The sequence below is a fragment of the Micropterus dolomieu genome, linkage group LG21 (assembly GCF_021292245.1).
Source record: "Micropterus dolomieu isolate WLL.071019.BEF.003 ecotype Adirondacks linkage group LG21, ASM2129224v1, whole genome shotgun sequence".
Lineage (NCBI taxonomy): Eukaryota > Metazoa > Chordata > Actinopteri > Centrarchiformes > Centrarchidae > Micropterus > Micropterus dolomieu.
Genome location: NC_060170.1, coordinates 11511898 through 11533890, shown reverse-complemented (window position 1 = coordinate 11533890; position 21993 = coordinate 11511898). Strand labels below are relative to the sequence as shown.

The 21993-nt window shown below is 42.2% G+C and overlaps 2 protein-coding genes across 8 annotated transcripts in view; one reads left to right on the top strand and one right to left on the bottom strand.

Annotated features, from left to right (window-relative positions):
- The first annotated feature begins 381 nt into the window (after positions 1 to 381).
- On the top strand, positions 382 to 2298 carry pebp1 (phosphatidylethanolamine binding protein 1). Its single transcript, XM_046034717.1, has 4 exons — positions 382 to 598; positions 928 to 1037; positions 1490 to 1590; positions 1827 to 2298. The coding sequence occupies exons 1-4, from the start codon at positions 464 to 466 to the stop codon at positions 2042 to 2044; spliced, it is 564 nt and encodes a 187-aa protein (XP_045890673.1). The 5' UTR covers positions 382 to 463; the 3' UTR covers positions 2045 to 2298.
- A 465-nt stretch (positions 2299 to 2763) lies between these two features.
- Positions 2764 to 21993, bottom strand: part of taok3a (TAO kinase 3a) — an 86070-nt gene continuing 66840 nt past the window's right edge. For all 7 annotated transcript variants that reach the window (XM_046034706.1, XM_046034703.1, XM_046034708.1 and 4 more), the window contains 8 exons: positions 19068 to 19205; positions 12287 to 12523; positions 10915 to 11043; positions 9735 to 9938; positions 8872 to 9111; positions 8146 to 8358; positions 7454 to 7636; positions 2764 to 4160 (listed from right to left, as the gene is read on the bottom strand). In XM_046034706.1, coding sequence (XP_045890662.1) covers positions 3999 to 4160; positions 7454 to 7636; positions 8146 to 8358; positions 8872 to 9111; positions 9735 to 9938; positions 10915 to 11043; positions 12287 to 12523; positions 19068 to 19205 — 1506 coding nt within the window. In that variant the 3' untranslated portion in view covers positions 2764 to 3998. The remainder of the gene's footprint in view (positions 4161 to 7453; positions 7637 to 8145; positions 8359 to 8871; positions 9112 to 9734; positions 9939 to 10914; positions 11044 to 12286; positions 12524 to 19067; positions 19206 to 21993) is intronic.

The following is a 21993-nucleotide window of genomic DNA, read 5'->3' as shown; positions in this document are numbered from 1 at the left end:
TGTGACGTTCACATGTAGTCAGAGTACTGGGACAATTGTGCTTCACCACACAGTACAAATCACAAGAAGCACCGATAAGCCAAGTTACCACCTGATCTGGCGATATAATTACGATGGCATGTCAAAATATATCACTACTAATATATCACTACTAGGGTTAAAACTGTCCACAAAGAATGGTAATGGTTTACCTAGTAGGAATGTACATAAATATACCAGGTGTTATTAACGCTACAGCAGAGAATTACCTTAAAATACATTTATTAACATCCACTGTAGTTCGTTTAAGGCTGACTTCAAATTCACGAATAAAGATATTTTGGATTCAGATGGTGCAACTCGTTAGCTAAATGCGTGAATTCTTCACTAGCTCCTGGTGGTACGTGAACGCAGCACTTTTGGCAGTTCTTGTGTGCCTGCAACTAACGCGAGCCGTGCAGTCAGCAGCGGACAGCAAGTCAATATGCCCCTAGATTTGAGCCAGTGGACCGGACCTCTCGCCCTGCAGGAGGTCGAGGAAAAGCCCGCACAGCCTCTGACCATTAAATACGACTCCGTGGAAATCGACGAGCTCGGGAAGGTGCTCACGCCAACACAGGTTAGTCAGCTAACTTATGTTGGCTAGCCGAGATAGCGACTCAGCTAACGTTAACTTAGCGTCGTTCCTGAGTGTTAGCTTAAGAGCTATATTGCGAGCGCCACTCTAACACGCATTTATTTTGACAAGAATTGCTTTGTAATTGATTATTTAGTATCAGTCTGTCTGTAAATGTTTGCCAGCAATGAATTAGATTACATAATGCCTGCAGCGTGTCTGCAGCTGTGACCAACAGAAGGTGAATAGCGCCCCCAATGGGCGTCAGGTCCGGCCATCCAAAATGTCATGTCGACGCACCATTTCTGAAGTTACCCCGTGTTTACCTGCAGGTGCAGAATAGACCCACCTGCATCGAGTGGGAAGGATGTGACTCCAGTAAGATGTACACTTTGGCCCTGACCGACCCTGATGCTCCTAGCAGGAAAGACCCAAAATTCAGGTGAAAAGAGCAGGCAAGCTGAATGCTGTAGTTTATGTGAAAGAAAACGATTAAACTGTACCATTAAAATTAAAGTCAGTTGTTGGAATTGGCATTTATATTCTAGAGAAATATTACTGGAAGCAGGGAACCAAAGAGGGTTCAGTCTTGTGGTTGGAGGGGACAGTGGCCCCTGGTGGACCCATGATTAAATTGTCTAGTGGCCCTGGGACAAACATGGCTCATGTGAACCCCCTCATCCCATCCCACCCACTTTCTCGCTGGTGCTGCTTTTGATCGGTTCAGTGCATGTTCAAAAAGGGAGTTTAGCAGCTCAACTTTTACTAAACAGACAATGGCAAAACTTGTGTGGAACTTTGTGTAAAAGCAGAAAGCATCTCTTGTTGTCTTTAAAATGAAGTCAGATTTTATATAGTACTTTAAAAAAACTGTTCTTTTGCCTTTCACTAAAGGGAGTGGCACCACTTTCTGGTGGTCAACATGAAAGGGAATGATGTGTCCTCTGGCTGCGTGATGTCGGACTACGTGGGATCTGGTCCTCCCAAGGGCACAGGTAAAGAGAGAATGAAGCTTAGAGAAAGCCATATTATAGGAGAGGCATCACTTTCAGTTTTAGACAGATTTGTGTCCAAGTTTTGCTGAATGTCCCATAATTGGAGTGAAGTTCAAGAGAAATAAACTCCTCATTTGAAAAAAGTATAGTGCACGTAATCCTCAGTTTATAGTTTTAGGAGGTTGATTTCCAAGCAGCACTGTAATGCCACATTTAAAAGTTTTTGTCCCGCTCAGGTCTCCACAGGTACGTCTGGCTGGTGTACGAGCAGCCAGGCAGCCTGTCCTGCTCCGAGACAGTCCTCACGAACCGCTCCGGAGACGGCCGCGGCAAGTTTAAGATCAAGAGCTTCAGGCAGAAGTACAACCTTGGGGCCCCGGTGGCAGGAACCTGCTACCAGGCCGAGTGGGACAACTACGTCCCCAAACTGTACGAGCAGCTGGCCGGAAAATAAATGAAAAGACTAGACTCTTGAGCGCTCAGCCCTAGGAACTCCCACAGACGTAGTGTGCTGGTCTGTAGGATGATCCGATTCTCGCAAGAAGCAAAAAAAAAAAACACATAACAAAGCACTTTTTTGTGAGTGTGCCACTGAAGACTATTGCTTTTCTCTCCCCACTGTTGCCTACTCAAGCTTTGACAAAAATAACCTTTTCTCTCACTGACGTCACCTGAACTATTCTGCAATAAATCTGTAAAACACTGAAATGGTTGTGTTCGCTGTAGAGATATTTTCTTAGTCTATGGTAGCCGATAGATGCTTACAGACCCATTCGACCAACCTAGATCCTCCATAACCTCTCATTAAATACATTGTGAAGTATTATGATGATAGATCATCATTTGAGAAATACTGAAATGTTGTTACACTGAGATCTAAATAATTAGAATCAGGAGCATTACATTTTTAGACAGGTTATGTGGCACCTCAGTAGGAGAAGGAGAAAGTACAACTGTACATCTATATCTGTCAACTAGTCCTTAATATTTGAATCTTCATGACCTCAGCTTGAGAACTTGTCACAAAGTAGATTAGACTGAAATAACACTTCATTTTCACTGTCAAAATGTTTATGTAAAACACTGAACCTCCAAACTTTACTGTCCCCTGGTTTGTTAATCTTACCTCTTATTAGGGAATTCATCCTGGACATAAATGACAACAGGTCCTTCGTTTGTGTGATGAGCACTTTATTTACAAATATAATTAAAAGCTCTGACAGATTCATGCTTTCTTTTAACCTGGAAAAAAATTAAAGTGCATGCAATAATAAAGCATCATACTTGTCTGGTTTATAAGAAAATACACAGCTTGAGAGAGCTGTGTAAAGCCAAAAAAAAAACAAATCAAATTAAAATCCCGTTGATAGATGACTCAAATACTATCTGAGGAGGGGGGAGAAAAAAGCGCCTTTTAAAAATTCTTTTTCGATTTGAGTGAGAGTTAAAATACAATATGAAAATAAGTAAAAGCTCTCCATAAATCCTTCTATACACAAAGTACAAGTCCCCCCCGCCCCCTCCACATGAAGCCCTTTGTGCTAGCTGGGAGTTGGAGTTCACGTGTCACATGGATTATTATTCACATTGACTGCCAGTGCAGAGAAATCAGTACGATACACACATTGAGTACCATGATTCACCCTCCTCTCCGTAATCGAATTCACCCGAAGGAGTCACATTTAGCATAAGCGTACCTGTATGTACATCATGATATTTGTCTCTCAAAGTATCAAATTCAAATTTGTCATAAAAATGTCCTGATGAATAAATACCAAAAAGTGTTGAAAGAAGCAGCGCAGACGAACATCTGCGGAAGGATCGGCTGTTTGATTTATGATGATTTTATTTTTTGTTTTGCACCGCTTGAGAAAAACAAACGAACAAAAAAAATAAATCACCTCTATAAAAAAAAAAAAAAATAAATGTTTGTGGAGCGATTTTGCTCATCGAACTGCCCCCGTTTTTTTTGTCTCCCTCCTTCTCTCGTCTTCCACTTTTAGTCACACCAACAGTGTCGTCATTGCACAAGAAACAAGAAACACTGTGACTATGTTATCATTATTCTTATAAAAACATGACAACTACAGGAAGTTATCCAGCATATTTTTTTTGTCATCTTGTGACACCACAAGAGGCAAGAAGGGGGAGGAAGTTTGGGTGGGTTTTGGGGCACTAAAACCTGCCATCGACTCAGTCTGAGCGGCCCAGAAAACACCTGATTCTGAAGCCTTTTGTTGTTTGTGTTTTTTTGCGTCTGTGTGTGTTTGGGGGGGGGGCCTCAGCAGCAGTGAACGCCTGCACTGTCAGGTCAGGTCAGGTCAGGTCAAGTCAAAGGAGAGGAGGGGTGTACTGAGGCAGGCAGATGCCCGGGGACCATGAGAGACAGCGACAGCGATAGCAGCCCCTCATCTGTAGTCATCCTTGGGAAGGTCCAGGGTGCCCAGGTTGCTGAAACCCAGCCGCATGCTCTCCATGTCGAAGTTGTCGATCTCCCGCTCCTGGCGCTCCAGCAGGTGTTTGATCCGGTCGGTTCGTTCCTTCTGAAGGGAACACAGCTCCTCTTCAATCTGCAGGAAACCCAGAAGAACAGGGTTAATAATAATGTTGGAGTACAAATGTCTTTTACATCTGTCAAGTATGTATTTCAGTTTAGTTGGCATTACCATGATGGGTTTTGGTAGTTTTGGTTTAGTTTTCATACAAATGTAGTTTTTGTTTTTTGTCATTAATGTGGGTTTAGACAGGTTGTACATTTTATAAAAATGGAAACAGCGTTCACTGTCCAATATTCATTCTTATTTTACCCGGCACCTATAAACAAACTCAGTTCTGTATGTAATCCAGAATTCCTTTATAATCTTCTAATCTATTTAAACACCACAACATCTGTAAAAAATACAGACCAAATACAGTACCAATGTAGTAAATACTACAGTATACTTTTAAAAGGTTATAATGTATACATTTTGTGCAAAAACACAAATTTATTGTCAAAAGAGAAAAAAAGCGACATGGTCAAAACAATGTCAGCAGGTTTTCCTTAAAGTTCAGCAAGAAAAGCACAGGAGGAATTAACAACATCCCATGTTGGCTCCGCTCCATTTAGGTGTCCTAGTAAGACATGACAGTGAGCCAGCGTGCACAACACCAGGGCCCTGGAACGGGCACACATAAATGTGATCATGTAGCCGTTATTATCAGTGGTGAAATTCAAAAGGTCTGCTGGAGGTGGAAATGCCTACACAGGGTTTGTGAAGAAACAGGTAAAAGATCAAAAACACAGCAGCTACAATGTTAAGTGTTAACTTTATGAATTCACAACATAGCAGATTGATGATTGTTCATCTCTCTGGGATTAAGAATATAACAGAAGCATTTTCAAACCAAAGTTACAATTTTAAGGCATAGAGCTGGTAAAGGCCCTGCACACCCAAACAGGTGCAGTTATTCAGGCTGATAAGAACTCTGCTCACCAAATATGACCAAGTATGTGGGCTTTTTGTCATTTGAAATGCCTGCTGAAACGCAGCGAATCCAAAACAAAATGTACCATAACTGTTGACAGTGTGTGGGAGCAGATTTTTGTTGTCTGACGAAATACTTCTACTAATACGAATGTTGAAAGTTTAAGTTGTCCTGTCCCCACAGGTGCAGCCAATTTAACAGGAAAGTGAGTGAGATGTCAGTCAACCTCAGTCCGTACGTGCCCACACAGTCCTAAAGGAGATGCACACCTTCGGCTGTGTATCACGGGTGTATGGGGACTTAAGTCTTTTGAAAAAAATTTTTTTTAAATGTAGTTTTTTAAATTTCTGTTGTTGGTAGAAAAGCCTTACAGTATAGTGCAGCTCAATACGCCACAGTACAAACTGCAGTCTAAAAACCTACCGTAGAGTTCAACCAACACGGTGACACACTGTAGCCCTCACAAATGTACTCTGATGGTTTCATTACAATGCAGAGTTGTTCATGATTTTTTGTCCAACCCCTGTAGCCATCTATCCTTACTAAATAACCTTAAAGATGTGGCATACTGCAATATGTGTATCAGGATGCAGACTTTGATGTGGTGTGCGCATGTTGTATTAATCAGGTTCGGTTGTGGCAGGAGTTTTGTCTGCTGGATCTTTCAGCCCAAACACCCACGTGAGCTTGGCACACACAATCACAGGTGCGTAGACAAAAGCACTGCATGGCGCAATACGGCAATCTGGCCAACTACTGAGCATGCACAGAAAACTCCAGACTTTGACCATGAACCGAACCGGAGGACAATAGTGCTTCTGAAAACCATGACATCATCCCAGTTCCACAGTGCAGATGCAGAGGCGTCCAGGAGATGGCGACAGACCACCGCAGCGTGCTCAGACACCACTGGACCCAGCAGAACTGGATCGCAGAGGCATTTCACACGTCTCTTCCTTTGTTGTCGGAGTGCTGTCTACTAGACTGTGGAGATGACGTCGGTCACTTTGGAAGGAGGCGTACTCGGCCGCTCTAATCTTATAAAGTCATTGGTATACATGGCAGGTTGGCTGAATAGTCACATAAAAGATTCATCTACATCAGGAGTGTCATGCGACCAAATTAGGGGGCACAGATTGATAAAATTGTGTCAAATGTATGTAAGAAAAAGTAAAATTATAACAAAGCAAGAAAGCTGGTTTCCAGCTTGCAAAACAGCAGCAGATGTCATAATTAATACTTGGCCATTTCAAAATAAAAATGGTGAAAATCATGAGTCACACACTGGAGTGACTTCAGCATATCTAGGGGAGCATGAGCATAAGCAATTTAGATTGGACACACACAGCAACCTGTTTAGAACAAGCTATAAACAGTGGACAAATGTTACAAATGTTGTAATACAAGAACTGTACTGTTGTGTTGAGATTTCAAAGCCATTAGTGTGTGGGAGAGAATTGGTTGTCTGCTCCCTACAGGAAGGCAGGCCACTGTCATCCCCTCCTGTGGTGAGGGAAATCTGTGTGTGTGTGTGTGTGTGTGTGTGTGTGTGTGTGTGTGTGTGTGTGTGTGTGTGTGTATGTGTGTGTGAACTCATGAATGTCTTGTCTGGGTCTCCTTTCATGCCCGCCCTCTGCCTGCTGAGGTGGATGCAAATGTGTATCCGGACCTTTTTGCTTAAGCATCGAGGCGTTCTCAACGTATCTTTCAACGTATTAATGCCTGTTGATGTTTGTCAACACACATGCATGCTTCAGATCTTTAAAAGGTTCCTTTATTTCCTGTGTGTGATGTACTGTAAGTCCTGTTTGAGTGGGAGGCTGGAGGACAGAATGCAAATAAGAATTATTATAAACATCAATATTAGGGAAGGGTATTGGATTTTGTAGATTTTCTTAAAATTTTGGCTACTTATGCAGGTTGGAATCACTCTGTTGAAGTTACTGATACTCCTCCAAACATTGTCCTTTTTATGGTGTCTTTAAAGAGTTTCACTGTCGCTCATTGGCCATGAGCTGTGCCAAACCTTTTGAAGACAGGTTGCTTCCTGTCTCTATCTATTGCAGTTGTCGTCTCGTAAATTCTTGTCACAAATTTGTGAATTTTATTTTTACATTTTTCTTCATCCTCCTTTGTTCAGTTTTTTCTTTGTGCCGGAAAAACTGTGTGGTGTTTAAAGTTACAACGTAAAAAATTTTACTTGGTGGGTGGAAAAGTTGGACATGTCTTGAAACTCAAACCAAACTTTTAAGAAGCAGTATGCCTTTAGGTAATTCATTCCTCCACTGTGTTTCATTGAAGTTTTCTGAATTGATCAACAATGCCTGCAAAGAAAACCCTATAGTTGTATGGCAAAAAAACCCCCAACTAAAAACAAGTGTTGGTTTCACCACACCTTTTGTTCCAGGTGAGCCCGGCGCAGCGACACCTTCTGCTCCAGCTTCTGCAGCTCGCGCTCGTGCTGTGCCTCGGTCTGCATCTTGATCTTGCTCTGGTAGGCATTGAGCAGCTCCATCTCCTGCTGCAGCTGCTGCCTCAGGGCCTGGCACTCTGCTTCCTGGGCCTCGTCCAGACGCAGCTGACACAGCCGACCATGGACCGCAACAGGGGACAGGGAGGTATAAAGAGACAGAGAGAGAGAGATGGATAGATTGAAGGGGGGGTGGGGTACATTGATAAGATACCCAGAAGGAGAGAGAGAGAGAGAGAGAGAGAGAGAGAGAGAGAGGTGAAAGAGGGAATAGAGACAGAAAGGACGGGAGGCAGCAACGAAGGGAAAGTGAAAGAGCAACGGGGACAGACAGGACAATCAATGACCGTGGAAAGGGAGGGGAGGAGGAATGGTTAGGGATTTGATTAAGACGTGAAGAGGGATTGTAAATGAGGTTGAGATAGAAAGGTGAGGGGAAGAAGAGAAAGATACAATAAAGACACAATATGAGGACAAACAAGGAGGAGAGAATTCCAGAAGCATTAGCAACAGGTGGAGAGATAATCTACTGAGTGTCTTATTTTGAAATATCCTGCATTTATAAGAACAAATTATTGTCCAGGAAAAAATTATCGAGTTAAGGTCTCTCCGCTCACCGCCTGCGAGGCCATCATCTCGTTGATGCTCTGCTCATATTGTTCAGCCAGGATGGCCAGCTTGCGTGTCTGCTCATCCTTCAGGGCCTTGAGCACCGTCTTATGCTCGGCCTTGGGCGTAACTTCCATCTGATGGTGGCGCAGGGCCTTGTACTGCTTTGTCTGCACCTTACATGTGTCCTGGAACTGCTTCTTGATCTGCAGCTCCAAAGCCTGGTGGAGGGGACAGAGGCGGACAGAAAGCCAGTGAGAAGAGGAGTTTAAAGAGTCTTATGTTTGTTGTTGTTAACACACTGTCTTCAGTCAGGCCTTAACAATTCTGCTGCTAAAAGTTAAACATTTAAAAAAATTAATAAATAAATCGGGAAAGAAATTATAGTCTTTGTTATCCTCAAAAGCAAATCAAACTGAAATGACATTCAGAGATGACATGTTTTGTATGTTCTTCACCAGTTTTTTTCCAAATTAAGTTGTTACATCCATCTTGCATCACAATTTTATCAAAATCTAGCCAAAACATAAAAGAGGTTGCTCATGGCTTGCGCCATCTCAGAGGTGGATCTAGTTTCTCTTTTCAAAGACACAAGAATAATTTTAAAATTGAATCGGGTAACAAAAGCATTTCAAAAAGGTTTGTTTTTGCTTCAGCCCTGCATTTCAAGAACCTGCATCCTTATGACAATAACAACCACAATCCAAAGCTTTACTGTCTCTGTGTCGACTCACTTTGAGATTTTTGGGCTGCTGCCGGAGCTCCAGCACGTGCTTGCGGTGGAGTTCACGCTCACGTCGGTTGTTGTACTCGATCTGGTTCTCCAGTTCCGTCTGGTGCTGCAGGCGGATCAGGTCCATCCGTAGCTTCTGCAGGGTCTTCAGCTGCCTGTGCTCCAGTTCCTGCATGGACTCGTCGTGGCGGATAAGCATGGCATGCTCCATCTCTTTCTGGGTCTTCTTTTTGTTCAGCTCCTAGGAGGACCGGGAGGAAAGACGGAGGAAGGGGGTCAAAAAGACATTCAGATTTTCAGGGGTAGAAATCCATTTTTCTATTTGTTTGTTTCAGGTTTAGAACATTGGCTGCCATTATCAACAGCTGAAAGATCAATTAGTATCACCCATTAAATGTTCCTCATTCATTTTTTATTCAAACACTTCATTTTAAATTTAACCATAAAATTAAAGTTATCATCTAAAACAGGACTTTTGTTTATTTTCCGCCAGAATGTTTTTAGACCTTCTACGACTTCCTCCAGATTTATACAACAGCTTTTCAGATTATGACATTGTTGCCTTACTTTACTCTGTAGTAATCTTCTTATAGTTACTAGGAAACACCTCACAGATCTGAGGAACAATGGATGTAATTATTAAGGACACGCTGCTGTTTGCTGAGGAAAATGTTTTGGTTTCACGTTGGGCCAGTTCACATCACAAACTACTAACAAACAGGGGTTTTACTTCACTTCAAACTCTCAAACTTAACATGTATGGTTCGGTGAACTTGAGTTGGACATTTAACAATGAAATGAACAACCAAGTCCATTTTCAATCTGTGACCTATTAAATCACACATGGTGTTTTTAGGGATGTACCTCTCGGATCTGTTCCTGCTCCAAGTCGTGCCTCTTAATCATGACTTTGCGCTTAAAGGCGCGGCAGTTCCTGTCGTAGAAAACTCTCTGCTGGGACAGGAGATGGGCCTCCTCCTCGGCCTGGGAATGCTGCATGTTCTCCTTGTGCTTGGAAAGACGCTCCTGCTTCTCCTTCTTGGGTGTGCTATGGTCCTCGTTCATTTCCTGAGAAGGGGTGAACGTTCAAAGCAGACGAAGTGAGAAATCATGAGAGGATAGCCAGAGTTGGTACTAGGCCGTAGGCAATTGTCAGTTCATTTGAACTGGGATTGCTAGGTTTAGCTGAGATTTTGCCTGGGTGATTTACCTGTTATTAAAGTTTTATTTATCCATGCAAATCAGTTTAACTGATAAACTAAAGACAATGGCAGGTTTGTTTGGGACTACTCATTATGAGCAGTGGGTGATGAACTGTCTAGTTGGAGATATTAGTCTAAAAAAGTGGATATGCGAAAACCAAATATAGTTTAAACAAGCAGAAAATGTCCAGCGTTCACAACATCTAGTGTTTGCAGAGACAGCATACAGCAAACTCCAATTGACCTTCTGTCTTGAACTGCAGATGACTTTCATAGCCAGAGGAGGATTGGAAAAAAAAATTCAGCCACATCTATCCCTCCTCAGTATGAGTTCTCTTTCTCTTTCATGGGCTTTAAGGTAATCTACAACTCGAGCTAATGCACTTAACACATGAGCCTGATCCCCGCTCTCTGTGGTGTCTAATTCTGTTACAGCCGTCAGTTGGTGGGAAATATCTCTCCCTGCCAGCGATGCTTTCTTTTAACTGTGCTGACCTAATTTTGGTCACTTATCTTGTTACTGAAAACACAGTGTACCACACTCCCGGCCCACAGGAGTATTCTCCGGACTCTGGTTCAAGATTGCAGAGGCAAACACATTGTGCGTAAGGATTTGTGGTTTTCCTCATTTGCGTGTATATACACATGTCTCGGTACATAGTGAGTAGGCTGAGTGACTCAACACAATTTCCAAAAGACCGCTTCGGAGTAACTGAATGTGCGTGTTTGTGTGGAGGGCTGACTGAACAGTAAACTGCATACAAGACAATGTGTGACACACGGGAGAGGCATTCAAAGGAGCTCGCCTGAGGAAAAGAAAGGAAACGACCACAAATGCGCACCTCCTTAATCTTCTCCTTGCAGAGTTTGTACTGCTTCTTTTGATTATCCAGAAAGGTGGTCAATTCCTTCTTCTGCTGTGCCACAATCTGCTGCTGGAACTTCTTCTCATCCGCCAACGCCGTCTTCATCTGGGGGACACATGAAACAGGAGGAAAACAGGGGTTAACTTCACATGGACCACTTAGCCAACAGGCTCACCACTAGTGAAACAGTGAACAAATAGAGTCAAATATTAACTATGGTACAATACCACACAAAAATTTAGATTATTTCAGGTGACATTATGAGATTGACCTTGATAAGGAAAAACTATTTCAGCCTTTTTTTTGTTTTTAACTAAAAATGCCAAACATGCTCTGGTCTCAGCTTGAGGATTTGCTGTTTTATCATCATTATAAATGGATTTTTACTGTTGGTCGGACAAAACAAGACATGTGAAGAGGCATTTTATAAACATTTTGTCAACAAAAAATAAATCTATGAACCAAGAAAATAATCTGAAGACTAATCGTCAATTAAAATAATTGTTAGTTGCAGCACAAATTCTGATGTTGGCTTCCTTTTGAAATGTTTGTCATGTATATTATAGTATAGTACGATCAGTTAAAGAGTGGCTGCTGAAGCCAATCTCACTTTATAGACATTGAAAGAAAATTGCACTATGCACAATTTTAGGTCAATAGGAGATTACTAATGTTAAGTAATTTGATTGTCCAGCCCTAATACAAGAGGCTTACAACATCACAGTAGGTGTTCTGGATAAAAGTATCCAGAAAATGGCCGACATAATTGCTAAAACAACACATTTTCAGACCACAGGACACCATTGATGTTTTCTGATGGAAGCCAATATCTAGTGACTTCCTGGTTTAGCTGAGTGACATGTGACATTGTGTGTTTATCTTGCATGCTGGTCTACTGTATATGAACAGATATACTATCTCCCTGGATGGTCTGGCATGCTACGTGCTAATCACAGAGATATGCAGCTTGTTTTTCAGAGCGTGGCACTCTGTGACCCACTTCTGCCCTTGTGTTTCATCTCATGTATCATTGGGTGACAGCAGTGTGTACAGTCTCAACAAAACTTCCCCAAGCATTCAATGCAAGACTGAGGTTGGAGCTTCAAGGTTCAAAACAATACAATTTTGAACAGAGTTAAACTTTTCAACAAACTTCCCTCCAGCAGCTATTGAATCATTTAAAATCCAACATCATGTCTTTCCCTGTTTTTCCAAAGCAGACCTTATCCCCCAGCCAACTGTGTCATGGTATATGTAGGTCTGTGATCATCTGTGAAATAACTTAGGGGTTACTGTACTAATGCATTCGCTCATGTCCTCTAACCCCCCAATCCCTCACAAATCCCACCTCCTTCTCAGTGTGCACGGTGTGGCGTTTTGCCAGCTTCTCCAGCTCGATGTAGGCGTTGTTGGCCTGCGTCTCCACCTCCTTCTGCAGCTTGAGCCGGTGCTCGTCCATCTCGGCCTTCAGCTTGTTCTCCAGGGCGATCAGCTGCTTCTGGTGCTGCCGTCGCATGCGCTTGTAGCCCGACATCTGCTCCCGCAGCTCGCTCTCCTGCTCATGCTCGTGGATCTGCTTGGTCACCTGTGGAGAAGGAGAAGTTAGGCGATGTGAGCGCTGTGATATCTGATTTTTGATCAGAAAATCAAATTATTTAACAGACAGCATATTAAAGGGTATTAAAATATGTCAGTGAGGAAACAAACAATACGTTTGGGTGCATCCAAACAGCATCGCATGTCACCTGTCCTTTGTAAAAACGCTTTATCGATTTATCTGGGTTATCTTTTCCAAGAATAGCTGAAAACAGAATTAATTCAATACCGTAAAGCATCCACAGTTCAACTGCTGCAGTCAGTCAGCAACACTTACACTTACAGAGGCAAGAAAGATGTTCATCAACCAGTGATGAGAAGTTCATTTTTTTTTTATTAATAGCTTAAAGAAATACTGTGTAATTCCTTTAGATGAAGTTACCACTAGAGCCCAAAAAAAGCTCTTTCATCTGACCATCGCTGATACACAGTCACTGCACAGATCATCCGCAAAAGAGACAAAATGTGTTTAGGCCAGACAGAGCAAGGAAAAAAAGTTATAAAAACAGCTGTATAATAAAATTCACAAGGACCATACTGGCACATCTCAACATCAATGTCACCATTTTCTTTGCAAAACCTACACCTAACACACCAACCTGAGTACAGAAAGGGTTCTCCACATCTACGTAGTACTCGCTCCGCATCTTCTCATAACTTCCACCTGAACTCCTCAGGCCAAACATGATGGCGACTTTAGCCAAGTGCACCAGCATCCAGGAACCTTGTGCAGCATCCTATGCCCGACAGAACCCTGTCTGAGCTCTGATGCCACCCTGAGACCCCACCTTACTGGACCACGACCCCCCTCCCCCCGTCCCTCCCTCTCCTTGGTTCGTGCCCTGGGCACGCAGCGGCTGAGGCAGGCGTGTGAACTGTGAATGAGGCAGGCTGACCACACGGGCCAACAAGAGCACAGAGCTGCTCTTTAGTTGGGCTAACGCTAAGCGGCGGACAGCAGGTGGGTCACATGAATACCTCATTGAGAAAGAGTGAGAGAAGTTGGAGAGGGGGTGTGTGTGTGTGTTGGTTAGCGAGGAGCAGGCAGAGATGAGGGGAGGGGGGTGATTGCAAAGGAGAAACAGCAGATGGAGAGTGACTGGGAGAGAGTTAGGGAAAAGGAAAAATGTAAATAATGAGAAGCAAAATCAGAGCATCTAGAGGGAAGAAGGAGGTGTGTGTGAGTGAGTGTGTGTGTGTGTGTGTGTGTGTGTGTGGAGGGGGGGCTTGTTGTTCTGGAACTAGATTTGAGGTTGAGCCCCCCCTCCCTTAATCTGTGCTGAATCAATACCCCACTGTAACAGCAGCTCCCAATCCTAGTCACTTGCCTCGCTGCCAGCCTACATGCTGCCACAAAGGGCCAAGTCACGTCATGTGATGGCCTCGTTCACACACACAAGGCTCGGGGACTGGAAAGGAGATCATATTTAGAGAGATGAGGAGGGGGGCGGCATGCAGGCTAAAGGTGAATGTTCCAGTGAGAATTGAGAAGCTTAGTTAATTTGCTTATTTTGCAGTTCAAGGTGGGCGGTCTTTTATTTGTACATAAATGTAATGTGGCACTGAGAGGACACGATTTGTTTAATAAAAGAAGTACTGTGCAGGTGGTGGCTGATGTGACTGAATAAATAAGTAGGGTGAGCGCTCACAAACTGTCTTCTAGAGTTTTTTTTGGTATTGAATTAATAGCAATAGCCTACTTGGCCACACGGACAGTTTGAGCTCCGTGTGTTCACCAGGCGTCTGGTGTCAGTGAATATGAATTGAACCCAGCTCTGCTCCTTAATAACCATTAAGGGCCATCACAACGTTTAAACACACACTATCATAAAGAGTTTCAAAAGACTTTTAAATGCCAAGGAAAACCTTAAGTTAAAAATATCTATGCTATAGTTGCACCCTAACAGACTTAATGATAGCATGAAGAGAGTAGAGCTACTTCCTACTTCTTCATTTTGCCTATGATTTGAGTAAAGAGCTGTAAACAGAGCAGGTCATGGTTGTTCTTCTGACAGAATTCAGTGTTGCAACAAGGCAACACATTTTCTGAAAACGGGAGGTGCTCTGCAGAACACTGAAATTATTTTATTAAAAACACAAGCAAAGTAAAAAATAAATAAATGATACAAGTGAGCAGATCTTTTACTACAGCTAATGTTTTATTAGAGAATAGAAGTTTTTTCTTCCAAAAGACACAACACTGACATGTTTATCCTTATTTTGTCAAAAAAATGAAATGTCTTTTTATTTTTTTTTTTTTATCAGCTACGACGTAGAAGACGACGACATGGCTGCATTTTTAATGTTGCTACAGATGTACAGTGACATGTGGTGAAGTCATCTGGCCAAAGAGCGGAAGCAAAAAGCCTCTACAGACCTCCATTTATTGTCCTGTTTTCCTGGAGATGCATGAATGTGAGGGGGCTCTGTACTCTCATGCCTGTTTGGGCCTCAAAACGGATGCAACTGCCAATGAGTTGCATGTAGTTTAACCACAACCTCTGACATTTACCTGTGAAATAAATCTTTTTTTGTTTTAGCAATATAATTATATAGCAAATACCAATAAAGCATATTGGTATGAGTTAGAAGCTTCAGTTATCAGCAAAAAGAGCTGACTGATGGGGAAGGTGCATGCTTTGATGCGTCCTAAACTTTACTGTTCTCGGCTGCTCTGTTGTGGACATGTCGATGTCTATCGGGCTATCAGGTTGCATCCCGCAACTGAGAGCTGAACGTGAGTCAAGCGGCAAATAAGGTGAAATATTTGACAGCGATGTCGTCTCACACACAGCCTTGCGCTTCAGTCAGTTACTTCATCTGACCTATAATAACCCCTGCCCTCCCTCTCACACGCTAGTTACGTCTCAAATTCGCTCCCCTTTTTGCTTTACATCCATCTCTTTCTGCTGTTTCTCTTCCTCCTCATCCTTTTCCCTTTCCTTCCATCTCCCTCGACCATTTTTCATCCTGCTCTCCTCTCCTCTTTTTCTTGCCCTCTCCACATCATCTTTCACATGTCCTTCTCTTCAGTTTTACAAGAACCTTTTCTCTCTCTCTCTCTTCTTGTTTTCCCACCTCTACATCAGATCAGACTCTATACTTCATGTCACCTCTGGGTGACAAAGCCCATCACCCTCTTTTTGCCTCTCCCCCCCAAGTCCTTCTTTGCCAGTACAGATTTCAATCAGCACTGCTCTTTTGTCTCACCTCTGTTTATCTGTCCTTCTCATCCCCCTGATATCTGCCGTCTGTGTCCTCCACCACGTCTTTACCTCCTCCAGCCACCATGCTCTTTCATTCACCCTTTAATCTCTCAGAATATCCCTCCATCACTAGGATTTTCTCCTTCACCTCTTGAAAATATCAAATTTAATTCAATCTACATTTCTCACTCAGGAATTTGCATTTTTTTTTTTTCTTTTGAGGATACAACTTATTAATGGCGGTATCTTGTTTAATTCTTCCTTCTTCTCGTTAATGTTTTCTCTCTATTCCTGTCCTCCGTCTTCATCTCTTTCCCTTCTCTGGCGATCCATCACCCCTCACCATCTGGACCCCCCGTTCTTCTCTCTCCATCTTTCTTTGTCTACCTGCTCATTCCAGTCTCAGCGAGTCGAGGCCAATCTGAGGACGTCTGCGCTCCACAGAAAAAGATGATGTCATCTCTTTCAGCACCGGCGGGCAGGACCGGCGCTATCACACGACACAGAAGCTGTGGTTTACGCGACGCCACTTCTTTTCAGGAAAGGCAGCCTCAGTTTCACAGAGCTGCCGATACAGTGTGTGCCACCTCAGCGGCTTTCTGTACATCTGAGGTATTTCAGTTTGACTTTAATTCACAGCAACTTACAATGAGGCAAAATTGTTTTAAAACGGGAATGTAGGACTGTGTGACTGTAGTGTGGTGACAATACAGTATATATGTGATGTTAAGTGATTCTTTAACAGATGGTAGAATAAGGCATAAATTAAGAGTTGGCAAGAGGGAAGAACTCTATTTTCTTTTGAAGTTAAATGTATGTGAGTAGATGACACAGGATACAATTACCTCACTTTTGTGCGTAAGAACAAATGTCCTCAAACTTAAGGTTGCATCTCTGAAAACACGAGTGAGGCGTCTCACCCAAAGAAGGAAGAGATGGGCTTATTGTCACCATACTCCATTAGCGGGAGAATGAAATCTATCTCCCTAGGTAGCACCAGATTTGTGGTCTCTTATATTAAGGAATGTTGGTATAGCTAGTTTGAAAAATGAAGACAGGAACGTCTGGCAAAACTTTTGGGGTCAGGCAGCTATAGTAAATTACATTGACCTGGCAATTAGTTAGCGTGTGCTAGAAGGCTTGGTTAGCCATCTAATAGGATTAGCTTGGTCAGCAAACTGCCACATCAAAGTCTACTCTACGGTGAAGAGTGTTGCCTGCCATGTTTCTACGTGTATGACGTCAACAACTTGGCAATTCATTTACCAAAATTTTCTCACTTTCGAAGTTGTTGTTCCGACTTCAGGGGGCATTCACATGAATTCGGGAAATAATTTTTCCGATTATTCCAACACCACATGAATGCAGAGTTGGAGAGTCTTTGCCTTGACTTGAGCGTCACAACCTCAGTAATGGTATATAGAGCAGTGGTTTCCAACCTGGGGTTTGCAAGATAATTCTGAAGTTGTTGTTTTGTCATTATTAAGTCTTTCCTCACAATTATGACTTGTAAGAAAATTATGATTAGAGGATTGTGAGATAATTTCTAATAATCATGGGCTGGTAACTTTATGGTGAATGGTAAATGGTCTGTACTGCGCCTTTCTAGTCTTCCGACCATTCAAAGCACTTTTACACACCCAGTCACACCCATTCATGCACCGATGGCAGAGGCTAAGGGGATCAAAGAAGTGTACTGCAGTGGGCAGTTTTTTTTGTTGGACAAATTTACTTTACTTTTTCCAGACTTTGTTCTACTGTTTGCTTTACTTTACAAGTCTAAATCATTCATAATAAACAATAATTAAAATCACTCTTTGGTCACAACTGCTAAATTAACAGCCAGTGATGAGGGGTTGCTAGTAGCCATTGCTTCATTTTAAAGGGGTCACAAGGTTGGGAACCACTGGTATACAGGCTTCTGATGTTCTGGGGATTAATAAGGAAGATTGTTTCAGTGATACACACATATTTGAAAGGGAACTGACATCATCCTATGTTTAGCATGCTTAGCTAAGTGTCAGCAAAGAGGAAATGTTCAACACTCATCTAGAAATGGAAGGTACACCATCAATAGATGCATTAGGGTAGACTATTTATTCATAGTCTCAAACTGGAATTTGGGGACTTACTTCACAGTGCCGTGGTTTTATTTCCAACTCTCAAATATTAAAAAGGTTGATGCTGGATTTGCAGTACTTCCAGTGAATCTCACAGCCCCTATGAACATCTCTGTGATTTGAAGTCACCAGTGACTGTGGCCATAGGATTCACAAAAAGACAAGAAATTTCCAGTTGTGTGTGAATAAAGATAAAGGAGAAACGTGGTCGACAAAAAAGTAACAATGATGGATTATCAGTGGTTCCCGCTCTGGTCAAGGACAGCATAAGGACACATACGCATGGACACTTTTTTTTTTTGCTTATGTTCTCTCATGTCTGGTTTAAGACCTGACAGCAGAAGGGACTCACAATTAAAACCAGTGGGTCATGGACGGGTAAACACACACACACACACACACACACAACTACTTACTAGTTACTAGAGCTGGTTTCCATGACAACAGACAGGGAGGGTGAGAGAGAAAGAGACATGAAGAAAGAAAAGAAGAGACACACACACACACACAGACACACACACACACACACACACACACACAGAATTTCACCCCCTTCAACTCAACATTGAGTCAGATCTGAGAATGATGTATTATAAAGTGCAGGAGAGGAAGAGATAAAGGAGAGGGCGGAGGGACGGGAGGGGTAATGCGAAGCGTAGTACAAGAGTATAAAACAAAAGGAGTGAGGTGAATGAGAGGAAAGACAGCAGAGAAACAAAGATGTGCTGCAGAGAGGGCCGAAACTAAAGAGCAATAGACAAAGAGCCAGGACAGAATAAATATCAAATAGGTGGAAATAGAGATCAGAGTTTGAAGGGAAAAAACAGCAGAAGGAAAGGCGATTCCACAAAGGGAAGACAGGCCGTTTGAAAACAGCAGTTTTTTCAAACATGGATCCACATCACATTTCTTCAGCATGGAGCACTCAGACTCAACGTTCAACCAGCACATTCATAGACAACAGTGTTTCAACAGAGAGAAACAAAAAAATCCTCTTCTGTGCCCTTGCCTGCTACTATGGTGTAAACATAACACTGACAAAAATGCTGGCTTCTGCAAGAAGAATTTTCTGGCTTTCAAAGCAACACAATTTTCAAGGTGAATATTCCACAAATTAATGATCCTCAAACCCTTAAGGCACATAATTTTTTAGGATCTCAAAAAGGAAAATACTGTGGAAAAGAGGAAAGAGATTTGTTAAACTTACCAGTGAGGCTGATTTTATGGTGGCAAAGCGGCCCTGGTTCTTATAGTTTTGGGCCTGGCTGCTCTTGTCGGAGGAGGCTGGCCTCAGCCCGGACCGGAGGTCCCTGTGGATCCCATCATCCCAGTTGTACTGATGGTCCTGTGTGAAACACACACACAAACAGACAAGTCATTCATTAAGTCACAGAGCTTTTTTTTTTTTAAATAATACAAGAACAAATGGCACTTAAGTGAACAAGGTGTAACAATAAAGGTGAAAACCGTACAATGCTTCACAGATTTGAACTCACTAAAAACTGTGCCAAACTCATCACCATCTTTTTGTGTATAACAAAATTCCCCACTGATTTAAATGGTACTACAACTAAATTTCAAAAGGAATCTTCAGCATTTGCTAAAACTGTGTCAACTGTAACCTTGCAAAACATGATGAAATGTCAACACACAATCTCCCCATTAAAAACTGATTGGACATTTTCGGGAGACCGGGGACCAAGGATTTGATTCATGTGGAGAGGGAACTTCATCAGCATCTGAAAACACTGTGTCACTTTCATTTGTTCTCAGCTCAGCTCCTCAACTTGAAACAACACATTGGCTGTCTGTTCATAAAGTGACATCCTTATTCATGCACTGTCAAAATACAAAGAGCAGATGAAGAAAGAGAATGACAGAGCAGTGACAGCCCATCTCACAGATTTTTAAGTCTTAGGAGATACTCAGTGAGAATGTCAGGCATTGTGTTGCCCTGTGTGTGTGTGTGTGTGTGTGTGTGTGTGCTCAGGATGACAGAGCTGTAAGAGGTGAAATGGTGGGGAGTTCTGTGCTGCTTGTTGACATGTGTAAACAGCCTTTGTTCTCAGAGTGTGAACGGTGTCTGTGATGAACTTGAAGTGATCTGCCAAACACTGAGCACTGCGTCGATGGTTTCCATGGTTTCGTGGGGGAGGGATTACGCATACACTTGAAAACAGAAATCCAGAGGATGTTTGCACGGAGTCATGTGTTCTTTCCATTTTAGAGCGTACAATTATTACCTCAGTAATAATTGTACTAGTAACATAGTACTATGTTACCCATTCAAATAAGAGGAAATAAAAAGTCCATGTCTGTAATCAGGGTTTAGCTCCACCAAGGAGGAGCTACTTTTGCTGGTGTTTGTTTGTCTCTATATCAGAAAAAGGAGATCTCAAAAACCTGGATGGAAATCAATGGTTAGCCCTCGATAGGCCTGGTTTGTGTGAATGAACAACCGATTTGGCTTTTGTTGGTGATCTGGATTTGGGATTTCAGCAGGTAGATACTATTATTCTCTTTTGCCATCATGACACACTAATCCCTAAGTATGGAAATCAGCTTAACTTAAACTGAAAGTAAATTGAGTAGTAGGTTAGTTATTTCAATAAAAATAGATTTGGTAAAATTAATTTAAAAAATAACAAGTTATTGTGTGTTAGAGGAAAATAAATATATAATCAAAATAACAAAATGGTGTGATGCTCATCTTTGGTATCACAGTCATAGGTGCTGCGGGCGTTTCGGCAGCTTGAACACCTACGGGCAACTTTGAGGACCCACATGGGAATAATACTGTGAGGGGACCATATTGGGAAGATAGCTCATAGCAGAGGTTTTAACCCCTCAGTGGGGTCATACAATGAGTATAATAAAAGAGTATAATTTAGCATCATCATGTAAACCGCTGCCATCAGACTTACAGCAATTGGCTCCAGGAAATGCACAATAACTATCAAACAGAGGCCACCTATCTATAAACAACTGGACCTTGTAAAAACATTTATACATTTTTAAAAAAAGGTAGAGTTTGCCTAGGGCACCGAGACTGAGCACCCCTGCCTCTTCAGGTTACAAGTATTTTTTTCTGTGGCTATGGCTACCGGCAGCGCTTGTAGAAGAAGCAGCCAGTAGAGCTCCTTCAAACTTCGCTACAGTTTTGTTTTTCAGGCTTTATTGCTATGATAGAAATACATTGATCTGAAAAGGAAAACAGGGTTTTTGGATTTAAGAGCAGCGGACAACGATCCACACAGCCCAATCAGCCGGACCAGGCACCATGGCGGGTGCAGTGAACGATGGAAATCAGAGACTGTTGAGCCCACATCTTCACAGAGACCAGGATGAGAGGAGGTGGACTTTGTGTTTTAGGTCGATGATGCTTGTTGCTCAAACACAGTCAAGATGGACTCTGTTTCCCAAATGTCAGACATTTTAATGTAAAGGTGAAACCATATTATCATCTTGTTGCTGCTGTTTACATTCACCGAGACCCAGCAAATTAAAAAAATGCACTACAGAATGTTCGGGGTATATACATGTATGTATATATTGTTATACTTATAGGTTACAATATTGTAATATACACTTCTGAGCGTGTAGCATGAAGGGACTACAAACTTCGTCTCAGTATACAACCTGCTGTATAATGACTAGGGGTGTAATGATTCACCAAATCCACGGTTCGGTTTAGACCTTTTTGAGCCACGGTTCTGTTTGTACCTCACCCACCCCCCTATATTATATATTATCTATATTATTATTATAGTTTTGCGTGGGTTAATTAAAGTAGTCGAACTTGCAAGCATGATCAGTCAGTCACAGAAAAATCACCAAAATAGTCACGTGACACATGCAGTTCGAAGACATTAAAATGGGTTTATGGTGTATTATTTACAAAATATAGGCCTACAGGTTTACAGCTTGCCGTAACTTTAAATTATAGTGGGTCCCACAATTACTTTACTTGGGTGGGCTGCCCAGGTATATTAACAGCTACGAAAGTATATTGGGCAACCCATTTTAGCATTTTGCAGAGAAATAGAGAGAGAGAAGTTATCTTGTTATCACGGTGGATATTTTACAAGCACGGCGCGACAGTGAACGCACTGTTGCAGATGTCACTCAACAGT

Bases quoted from the DNA above. Each gene is read 5' to 3' on its own strand.
- pebp1 (XM_046034717.1), top strand. From the start codon at position 464: ATGCCCCTAGATTTGAGCCAGTGGACCGGACCTCTCGCCCTGCAGGAG. The intron at 1,038-1,489 runs GTGAAAAGAGCA...CTTTCACTAAAG, and splicing joins AGGAAAGACCCAAAATTCAG to GGAGTGGCACCACTTTCTGG. The intron at 1,591-1,826 runs GTAAAGAGAGAA...TGTCCCGCTCAG, and splicing joins TGGTCCTCCCAAGGGCACAG to GTCTCCACAGGTACGTCTGG.